The sequence below is a fragment of the Anguilla rostrata genome, chromosome 10 (assembly GCF_018555375.3).
Source record: "Anguilla rostrata isolate EN2019 chromosome 10, ASM1855537v3, whole genome shotgun sequence".
In the NCBI taxonomy this organism is placed as follows: Eukaryota; Metazoa; Chordata; class Actinopteri; order Anguilliformes; family Anguillidae; genus Anguilla; species Anguilla rostrata.
Window position 1 is genome coordinate 3,590,268 of NC_057942.1, and position 10,884 is coordinate 3,601,151.

The following is a 10,884-nucleotide window of genomic DNA, read 5'->3' on the forward strand; positions in this document are numbered from 1 at the left end:
AGTAACGGGTAACCTTAAACAAAACTTTTTTTATTTAAAAAAAGAAATTGCATAATAACATAAAACGCAATTTACATATTTACACAACAATATGTACATACATTTTTACACACAGGATATCCGGGTCCTTGACCAAAGATAATAGGTACATTAAAAAAAAAAAACACGATTTTTACTTTCTATGAATACTTTACGATGATGATGCTGCCAACATTATGGGGCAGTTTACTGGTTCTACATGTAAATGTTCTCATTTTACCAGAGGAGGACCTAAGTGAAGCCAGGATGATGGAATCCAGTCACAGAGCAAAACTGAATTAAAACTCAAGCCATGTCCTTTTCTGTTGTGGTAGCATATTTTCAAATAATTCTCAAGTTACGAAAAACATTTCCTGAGAGGAAGGAAGTCAATGGAACAGTGCATCAGACATTTGAGCCAGGGGATTATATCGCTCAAAAAGTAAAGCTGACACTTATTTTGATCAGACCTAGCGCTGATTTAGATTGCACTGACACAATCAAACTGACACACCACTGCTAAAACACAAGCTAGAGGCAGAGTCTCCCCCCTTCCAATGAAAGTGAGTGACCTCACCTTTGTGTGCAGGTGCAATGGTGTCATAAGCTTAGAGGCACTTTGACATGTTTTCCTCTTTCGCACCCATCCATCATAAAGATGTGTAAACATGGTACAGTAATGTTAAATGCCCAAACAGTCTTATGGAGACAGGCCCCTCTCTCCCCCCCCCGGCTGAAGGGGCCGGTCCGTCAGCCTGTGTGTGAAGGCGGGGGTCTACAGGGAGGCGTTGCTCCACGCCTGGCGGATCTGTTTCCATGGCGATCCCAGCACAGACGCAGCGATGAAGAAGAAGACCAGGATCAGGCCTTTGGCGAGGGACTGCGAGTAGGGCTCACCTGAGAAAGAGGAAGAGGGTGAGACGGAGAGGAAGAAGATGCTTACCTGTGTTCATTAAGAGCTACTGTTCATGAGTTACCTGTGTTCCATTTAGTTTTTTGTATTAGTAGTCAAAATAACTCAGGCCTTCTCAGTTAATATATAAAATAATAATCAATATGAATAAACTAAACAAACCTATACATGACAATGCTTTATATACAGTATATCTTGTGAACAAGAGGAGCGATGTAACCATCCTGAAAGGCAACAGCAACAAAGGTAACTGGCACCTGAGGGAAGGGTCTGTGGACTGGGGTGAACCGCATACTCAGGTCTCACCTGTGTAGTACCGAGTCAGCGGATACGCCAGCTGTGGCCAGCAGACATCGTTCCTGTCACAGTCGTACTCGGTGAAATTGATCTGAAACCTGAAAGACAAGACAAGAAAAAAAAAGAGAATAAATTAATATAAAAATCACAGAATGACTGACTAATGGAACTGGCCGCACATTACAGATGACACTGACAGGTGAGAAAGCCCAATGAGACGTTTGCATGGTGAAAGTGGGCGTGTCTGAGGGAGGCGGCTCGTGACCTGGTTTTGGGCGGGGCCGTCTGGGCAGGGATGTCGATGAAGGTGACCGAAGACGAAATGGGGAAGGACTGAGTCACCGCGGAGCTCAGACAGGGGCCAGGGTCACCCCCTCCACACTCAATGGTCCAGGTTGTCACCGCAAAACTGGAGAACGGGAGTCAAAATGATTCAGATCACTTATTATAATTATTATTATTATTATTATTCACCCTATTATTATTATATAAACGAGGAAGAACGGTGAATGGTCAATCATCGTCAACACTAACAAGGTATTTCAGAGATTTTCACCACTGTGCTTAACAATGCATAGACTCAAGATAAAGCAGAATTTTCCTTGGCAAACATTCTGATCACAGAGAAGAAACAAAAAGCAAAAGGAATTCACCATGCCTGTATTCAACATGATTACTGATGATTACTGACTAATGATGAAGCTAATAACATGTTCAAACACGCTCAAATGTTGTAGCTGGCCAGAATAGCCTTTTCTGCTCAGTCGGTTTCCATAGAGAGCACACAGTAGATTTTTTTACGAGCCTTTAGAGGACGGTGGGCCAGCGTTCGCGGATGACGCAGGTGACCCGGTACGGAGACCGACCGCTCGCTCGCTCACCTGACCTCCACGGCCCGGATCTCCCTCTGAGCCTGGGCTCCCGGCTGCCCCGCCGCGGTGCTGCCGATGTGGATGTTCAGGTGAGCAGGCACGCCCGTACAGGTGCCGGGGGGTCCCACGGGCAGATTGCTGGCATTCACGGGCACGACTGCGGGCGGCGCGGCAGAGAGGGGCGCCAACCGCGGGGTGGATGGGTGAACATGAGTGTCAGAATCAGCCCAATTACAACAGGTGACCCGAATCTGCACATTCTGAGTATATAAACTGAGGGGTCAGTTCTAATGGTCAGTTTAACGTACGTGATTAAAGAGTCTGATTTAAATTCTAGATGAGAATTTAGAATCGCTGCATAAAAAAAAAAAACAATTCATGAACATGAAAATGAGTGTGCTGTGTCCTGAATGACCGATCCGTGAACACAAACTTTAACAGACAGGAGCTCACAGGTAATGTTCACCCAGTCCGCCAGGTTGGCGGAATCAGGATTCCCGTTTCTGGCGACGTAGGTCACGTTCACCAGAGCAGCCAGAGTGCTCCGCACAGTTTCTCTGTGAAGATTTAAAAAAAAGAAATTTGGTCAAAATCACCCTTTCAGGGTTGATCACACAATAATAATAAAAATTAAAAAAAAAACTTGACAGCTGATGTTTAAGAATGTATATAATCAGCTGTAGTGCCTTATTCAGAGATGCTTGGTTCTACAATCCGGAGGGTTTTGTTGCACTCTCACCAACTGTTTGACCAATAATCGAATGACATTTCCAACCACAGGGTTCTGGACCATTTGATATTTCTTGTTGCCTTCGTGAAAGCAAACCAAAAAAAAAAACTAAACAATACATCATTCTCACATTTGGTTCGACTATGGAAATGAACAGTCAGGTGTGAAAGCCCCCCTTAGATATGGTTTCGGATGAATGAAAGGGTAGATTTACATTTGCACAAAGAGTTCATTCAGTTCTGTCTGCAGCGGCTGCCCGATTCCCGCAAACGCCATTGTTGATGTTCGCTGTGAATGACGAGAGCCATTCTCGCCGCCATTTCTCTTGACGTTTTTTTTTTTTTTTTTTGCGATGACTCACCTGAGCTGGGCGCACTGGGCCAAGTCCAGCAGCCCCACGGGTACCAGGCACCCCGCCGTCGCGTTCTCCCCAAACAGAACTGGCCTACTGCGGGCTGAGGAGCACAACCCCTCCCCGACTGAAAGAGAGAGGGGGGGAAAAAAAAAAAAAAAAAACGGTCATCGCTCAAACAATACACAGGCTCTTCAAACAACAAAGTCCTGTTTAAAAAAAAAAACAAAACAAACCCCTCAAGCTCACAGTAATGATTATGCACGCGCACACCAAAGGGTTATTTTAACCCAGGGTGCATTCGGGAAGAGCCGTCTCAAAGGTTGCACCCTTAAGCGGTGAACAATAGCTGGTGCTTCTCCGGCCGCAGATCGGATCAAAGTCCGAGCGCGAAATTTCCTCGCGTCTCCATGGAGATGGCCGCCCGTACCTGTCGCCCAGAGGCCGAGGGGGACCCTCCGGACGGGCGCCGAGTCATTGGCGGCAGCATCCACAGACCCCCCAAAAACGGGCAGCCCAGTCTGATAACCTGGAGGGGCAAAGTGGAAACGGGATGGAACAGGAACTCTGTGTGTGTGTGTGTGTGTGTGTGATGAATGAGCTTGTTTTGCCCCCAGGCGCACTGCAACACACAGAGACCGGGAGGTTGCACTCAGGGGGAGGATGTGACCCCTCCCCAACATCAAACGAGAACTCAAAACCTTACGCAGTGTTTGTTTAGAGCTATTATTGAATCAGACCCGGGGGCTTGAAGCACTCTAGGCGAGACAAACCGAAACCCGCAGACAGAAGTACAGGCTGACCTGGGTTGCCAGAATTGGACTGTGCAGTTCCGTCCCCGTTCACAAACCTTGCAGAGAACCGGACGGTCAGGGAGACTGTGGAGAAAAAAAAAAACTTCAATTTACAACCACTTCTCAGTCATGAATGTTAATAAAATAAAATACAGTGTGATCATTACCGTCAATAAGAATAAGCTTCTCATTTTTCTCAAGCTAGGTAATATCAATCAACTACCGATCAATTAATCATTGTTGAGCAATAATCAAACGAATTTATAGCTTTTATGCTCCTTACATACTGAACCATTTTTTTTCCCTCCTTACATACTGAACCATTTTTAGTGCTGAGTGGAGAAGTTAAGCTCACCGCTTGGATCCAACAACACGTCCGCCAGCGTCTGAGTGAGAGTGACGTTGGTGAGGCCGTTTCCGCTCCAGTAGAAAGTGTAGTTCAGCGCGACGGTCACATTCTCACACAGCTGGGGCGGTCCAGCCGACAGGGGCGCTACGGAAACACAATCACACTTCTGTTACCATTCAGTCTATCCTAACTGTTACACCTGGCCAGCCAGTGAAGGATGGGCTCAACATCTATTCTTCCTGAGAATTCTTCCCATTGGGGAGTTTTTTCTCACCACCATTTTCAGTGTTTTTCTTCCCACTGGAGAGTTTTTTTTTTTTTGTTACACCTCAATTGCTCGGTTTTTGGGGGTTCAGGACTGTTTTTTTTTTTTTTTCCCCAAATCCCACTGTAAAGCATCTCTGTCTTTGTGACACCGTCTCTGTAAAAAAGCACTGTACACAAAGTTGAATTGGAATTGAATTGAACAACAAGGAGGAGAAGTGGGGGGGACATCAGTGGTTCAAGGAAACTGGTGCCAAATCTGTAGAAGTCAGGATCCTATGCAGTCAAGCAGTGGGTGGAGTTTTCATAATGATCACAAGCCCAAGCCTACTAATCGATCTCCGAACTGACCTGGAGGGAAGCCCTGCCCACTGCCGCTATTCACTGGGACAGGGACAGACACAAAGGAGCCCAGATCACCAGCCCTCACTTCTGTCACGCTGACAGTGACTATACCTGCAATAAACAGCAAACGCAGCCTCCATTATTTCAATGAAAAAAAACAATAAGCTAAAAGCACAGGAAGGATACAGAAATATAAGCAGGCTGCAGCAAAGCAGTACATTCTAATTTACCCTGAATGAAGGAAATCTGCAAATCACATACATAACCTACTTAAGAATAAACACCAAAATTAATTCCACTGCATTCTACACCATCAAACTAACTGGAAATACTGATTCTGGGAAATTAATTAACTGCAGATCCATATGAGGATTCAGATTCAAAGTGTTCCTGACAGAGTAGGAGAATGATACTGATTTGTAATTTTGACAGATTGATAATTTCAGGGGTTCCTGTTCTAGCGATGAGCCTGTCGGTGAGGAGGACCAGCGAGCCACAGCCTACCCCCCAGTCCATCCCTTAGCGGGACACCCAGCTCCGAGGCAGCGACGAACAGGGGGGGCCCGGTCGGGCAGGACTGGAGACGGGTCACGCAGTGTGTCTCAAAGTTCCACAGAAACGCCACAGGGGCTCTGGAGAGACACTGGCCAGCCAGGGATTTCTGGGGGGGGCACAGGAAAATAAACAAAAAAATTTTCAATTAATGTCCAGTGCAGTACTGCCATTTGTTAAATACAAGAGCAACATAAAATTATGGATAGCCAGCATACTTACGCTGAACATGCATACACATTTATGCAGGTAAGCCAGCACACAATCAACATGCATATACATATTTATACAGATACAGGACCACTGTGTCTGACCTGAGGGATGGTGAAGTACTGGCCGCGAGCAGTGAAGAGGGGGTCCCCTTGGCGGTAGTCACTAGGGGGCAGCGGTGCTGTGAGAACTGGAGCCTGGAAGGATGCGCTACGCTTGGGTGTGCTGAAGACGCGGGTAAGAACGGGTTCAACACAGAGGGAACAATTTAAGAACCGAGTGACACAAACCGTTTGCATGGGTCAACTTCATAAGGGGGGTCATTTTTGCAGCTTTTTACGTTATATTCATATATACAGCTGAATATATATCTGAGAAATTCAGGGTAGTGTACAATGGCAGTATCCCACCAATGAATCTAAAGGTTACAGGTTTGATTCCCAGGTGGGATACTGCCATCGTACCCCTACCCTGAATTGCTCAGGTATATATATTCAGGGTTAAGTCAATCAAACCTACAACCTTTAGATTAAAAACACGGTTCCCCAAACATTATACTACACTGCCACCATCATTGAGAGGTATAAATTAACATGGACAAGCTTGGGAATTCTGTTAAAAAGCAAATGCAAAAATAAACGTGGCTGGCTGAACGCAAAAAACGACCAAAAGCAATCAGTGACGTCTTAGCGAGGATGCCGTTCTATAACTCAATGGCCGTACGGAATGCCTGCGTTAAAAACTCTTTACTCACACTGTCTGTCCCTGGTGGAAGAGCCCAAGGTACGGGTTGTTTTCGGGAGGGGAGGTGACGCAGAGGAAAGGGAACCAGTCAGGCGCGTTGCTGGCGGACTGCGCGGAACACTGGTAATCGGGGGCGGGGGTGACGTTCCCTCCGAACACCCCCGGAAGGCACTGGGTTCCGAACAGCTTCAGAACGTCCGGGGAACAGTCCTAAGGGGAGAGAGACAGGCAAGGATACACGCTGCGTTACACACAGGACAACAACTTGTTGAAAAAAATTCCGAATTCCGTTATTTATAAAAAAACCTGCTGTACTCCCTTTGTAAACCCATCACTATATCAGAGCACATGCAACCCATCACTATATCAGAGCACATGACCATATATTTTTACGTTTTATTTTTACTCGCCACAGCAGAACCACTGTTGTTTAACCGTCCGCGACCTAAAATGTCACGAGTGGGTGTATCTTGGGGAGCTTCCAAGCTCCCCAAGAAATGTAGCCAATTAATTTCATGAAGTCAGCAGGATTGAGTGCCAATGAATGAATATCATCTTATGTAAATTAAATAGATAAGAAGTCGCAAAACCATTGTGGTGCCTTGTAAACCTTGAAAGAGAAAACACCCACAAGGAGGGAATTAGGAGGAGTTAAGTCTGGAAAAAGTGAATAAAAGAAATTGTAACTGAGGTGGTCTTTTAGGACTCTCTGCAGAGACCTCGGCTTTGTGATCACTGGTTGAGAATAAAGTCCGACATTCTGAAGATTCTGCCTCATCCTCTTTATTGAAAATATGGAAGAAATTCTGCACAAAGACTGAAGACTTTGTCGTTTTGGAAACCACGACAAACTCACCTAAAATTTCGCTAAAAAATACAGTGAAGCATGCGTTACGCTTCTCCTGTGCTCACACAACATTCAGCGGACACAACGATGACCGATATATGCCACTTGCTTAAACCGGCAACTCAAAGTTAAGGCGCAAAATGCATAGCTGTGTATTGAACGTGGGCCTAGAACTTAATTGGACAAACAGACATGTCAATCAAGTTCATAACCAAGCAGCTTCCTCTCAGTGGTTAAAAAGGAGGGCCGTTTGGTCACACACTGTGTCACAGCGCCAATACCTGGTCACAACAGCAGCGGACATCACAAGCTCCAGCTTTCAGATCACAGGGACATGGGCCGAGTGGCTGGTAGGCTTGGTTTGGAATGGCAGTTTTATTTTCTAGGAAAAAACAAAAGCCCATCAAATAAAAAAATAACAGTAAAACGGCTTTTCAGTTAATATCAATTTACATTATTATAACAATATGTGCATCACACACATTAAAGCCAACGTTGTGAACATTGTTGCAAAGTTTTTATATCAAAATTACAATATGTTGTGGGGGGTGGAAGCTAAACATAAATTAGCCAATATATCGCGCGGGATTTCTTTTGAGTTATGAACTGCTTGACCTCGCGCTCAAGCTGAGGCGGCAGGTCACCTGACAGAGGGCCCGTGGGAAGAATCAGGGCGTAGATCTGGGCCTGAACCAGCAGTGCGGCCCGGTGCTCGTCACCCAGGCACGCGGACACCTGCAGAATCTCCTGCACGCACAGAGGCTCCGGGCAGCAGTCCGTCTCATTGCCACAGAGCTGCAAGCTGCGGTTCAGACTCAGCGTCACCTTCACTACGGACTGAAGACCGGAGGCAGAGTCAGAGAAGTCCAGTTAATGAGCACGCCGCTGGAGTAATACCGGTGTGAAAGCAGGGAGATAACGGTTTGCTGTATTTTGGTACACAGTTTGTGGGGAAGCAGCCGGCAGGAAATACTACCTTGTCCACCGTTTCCTGGGTGAGAATCCATTGTCCCGGGTCCTCTTCTGCACAGGACGGCGGAGGAAGACGGCCTGCCAAAACAGTGAAATGTTCATTGTAGATAGGGCGAGGACCCCTTTGTAAATAAAGGACTGTAGACTCTGTCCCCTTTGTAAATTAAATTATTAAACAGCGTGACATATGCGTGCTTGGTTACACTAGACAATAGAGGACTGAAAAAAAACAAAAATGTTGATACCATACCCGTTGTGTTTAACGGTGAAACGGAACGGACAATCACAGAAATGCCAGAGGTGTTTCCTTGCAAAAAGGCGGTTACCCTTGGTCCAGAGGCCACGACAAAGACTGGCTGAAAAACTAACGTTAGAGAAAATATTCGGGATCACAGACAGTCCTATCGTTATCGGCTGAATTAATATAACGACGATATGGACAGCACTTCAGGTTATCTAGCCGATTTATTTAGAATCTAGCCACATCGATGACAAGCAAAACATGCTAGCCAACTAGCTAATATTAGTCCACCAAGTTGCTTTAACGACTAAAACTCACCGAGATTGCCAAGTGCAGCCTTCATACAATATATCAAGGTAAAATATACGCATATATGTGAAATCCCAGGTCGTGGGGTGAAGATGATAGCCATTCTTCGCTATCAAGCTATGGAAAAACGGATACAGAACTACAAGAGCTCCCTAGTTTGCTTTGCAGCCATGCTCTCCAAATGTTGTCATAACGTCTATGGCAACGAAATATTAGCCAATCCGCTTAAGGGCTGCGAAACGTTATAGCGTGGCGATGTACTGACGTCATTACGTTTACTTTACTCAGTTCTGTGCAGTACAATGATTCTGTTGCCAGGGGTCGCTGCTCTCGTGTCTTACACGGGCTTGTAACGCTAAATGACAGTGATGCTGTATTTTACACTCCTTAATGCTTTTACAGTAGATAAATGTTTCCACACAGTGAAGATGAGATAATCGCGGGAATATATCCTAAATGTAAACAGGAGATAGTTCTTTTCATCCATTTTTCAGAGATTTTCTAAGAGAATGGCAACAAGATAGCCTAAAGGTGGTACGTTTGATAAGGAAATATGGGATCAGATGGAAGGAGTAATAGCAAATTACAGAACAGGAGACAAGTCAGAAAAAAGAAAGCAAAAACGAGGAGGAGGAGACGACAGGCCGGATCTTGGCTGTGGGGGACCTGAAGGCTCTCCTGGGAAAGGTTGTGGGGATGGAAACAATGCTGGATATATTTGAGCAGGCTGGCTTTGACAGAAACCATGCGCAAACTCCAGCAGTGGACGGTGGGCCGTTTGATAACGTGCATGGGATTGTTTGGACTGCTCTGCGAGCCCTGTATCCCGCACGACCAGACATAACGACCATAACGGGACCGCCTTTAAAAGACAATGAACCATCGGCAACATACATCCACACGCAGTTGCGCAGGTGGAGGTTGATAACTGAAAGAGATGTATGGGCAGATCCCATAATGACCACCCTCTTCCGCAAAGCCATCCAGGAGGGGATGTCACAGGAAGTGGGGCGCCGCCTCGATGAGGTGGTGGGACTGAACACCATGACACACACAGAGAGTTTGTGGATCATGTGGTGCACGCTGTAGAAAGGCAGCGGAAAGAGGGGGGAAAAGCTGGAAGATCAAACAAAAGACATTCAAAGAAAACTACTGCAGTTGCAGCTGGAGGAGCTGAAAGCCAAAGAAGAAAAAGGCGAGGGAAACAAAAGAGCTGGATAAAGAGAAAGAGGCGAAAAAAGTGGCATCTGTGAAAATACAGAATATGGACAATGGCTTCATTGACTTTAAAGCAACCCCCATGCCTGAACCATGGAGCAGCCCGATGGCGCCCCAGCCAACGGTGATCTACAACTTCTCCGGCACCCCTCACCCAGTGGCCATGCAAGGTAATATGCAAGGGGGGGGACCACAACCGGGTGGGAACCAAATGGGGGGAGGGCCAGGGAATGGTGGTCAAAAGAATCAGATGCCAGGGATTGAACCCTGGGCCTCGTGTCGATTCCTAGACACGACAGTACCAGTTTTGTGGCATGAATAAACCAAGGACATTGCTACAGCAGTGAATAATCTGTCCTGTTCAGGAAATTCACACAAGCAACTGGAACCTCCTGTCAGTAAGAAACTGAAAGAGCAGAAAGAGTATCTGGCTGCAACCGTTCTGCTCAGTGTCCTGAACTTCTGGGACAGTGACCTGACTAGACCATCTTGTTGGCTACCATCAATGAAGTTGGTCACATATTAACTGAGAAGTAACGTATCTAGAATTACCAAAACACAAGGTCACGAGGACTATGTTACTGAACGAGCAAAGTGTTAAAAAATTAGCAAAGAGCAAAAAAATAAATCAATAAAAATTAAATGCACCAGCCCTCCCATTTTTCATCTGTTCGCATGTAGCTTTTGAGCGTTTCTGAACTCACACACTGACCCTCGTCCAGTTTCGACAGTTCTCATACGATGGCTCGGGAGTGAATCTGCGCTCCGTGAGCTGATTCTGAATCGGGGTGTACGGCTTTAGCCTATAGGCTGAGCGCATTCTAAACCAAAGCGGAGAGGTTTCCCTGTATGACCTT

The 10,884-nt window shown here is 46.0% G+C and overlaps 1 protein-coding gene across 3 annotated transcripts; it reads right to left on the minus strand.

Moving 5' to 3' along the window:
• Positions 1 to 9: 9 nt before the first annotated feature.
• Positions 10 to 10,852, minus strand: tctn2 (tectonic family member 2). 3 transcript variants are annotated; one of them, XM_064353504.1, is made up of 18 exons: positions 10,732 to 10,852; positions 8,510 to 8,623; positions 8,264 to 8,337; positions 7,932 to 8,124; positions 7,569 to 7,669; positions 6,451 to 6,650; positions 5,801 to 5,921; positions 5,439 to 5,595; positions 4,941 to 5,045; positions 4,332 to 4,469; positions 3,986 to 4,060; positions 3,613 to 3,711; positions 3,192 to 3,309; positions 2,554 to 2,657; positions 2,110 to 2,257; positions 1,494 to 1,637; positions 1,238 to 1,326; positions 10 to 915 (listed from the first exon to the last, which is right to left on the minus strand). In XM_064353504.1, the coding sequence occupies exons 1-18, from the start codon at positions 10,763 to 10,765 to the stop codon at positions 794 to 796; spliced, it is 2,136 nt and encodes a 711-aa protein (XP_064209574.1). In that variant the 5' UTR covers positions 10,766 to 10,852; the 3' UTR covers positions 10 to 793. The 3 variants fall into 3 exon arrangements, with proteins under 3 accessions (XP_064209574.1, XP_064209573.1, XP_064209572.1); XM_064353503.1 differs by lacking the exon at positions 10,732 to 10,852 and adding an exon at positions 8,819 to 9,075 and having other exon boundaries at positions 4,332 to 4,488; positions 4,975 to 5,045; XM_064353502.1 differs by lacking the exon at positions 10,732 to 10,852 and adding an exon at positions 8,819 to 9,072.
• Positions 10,853 to 10,884: the final 32 nt, after the last annotated feature.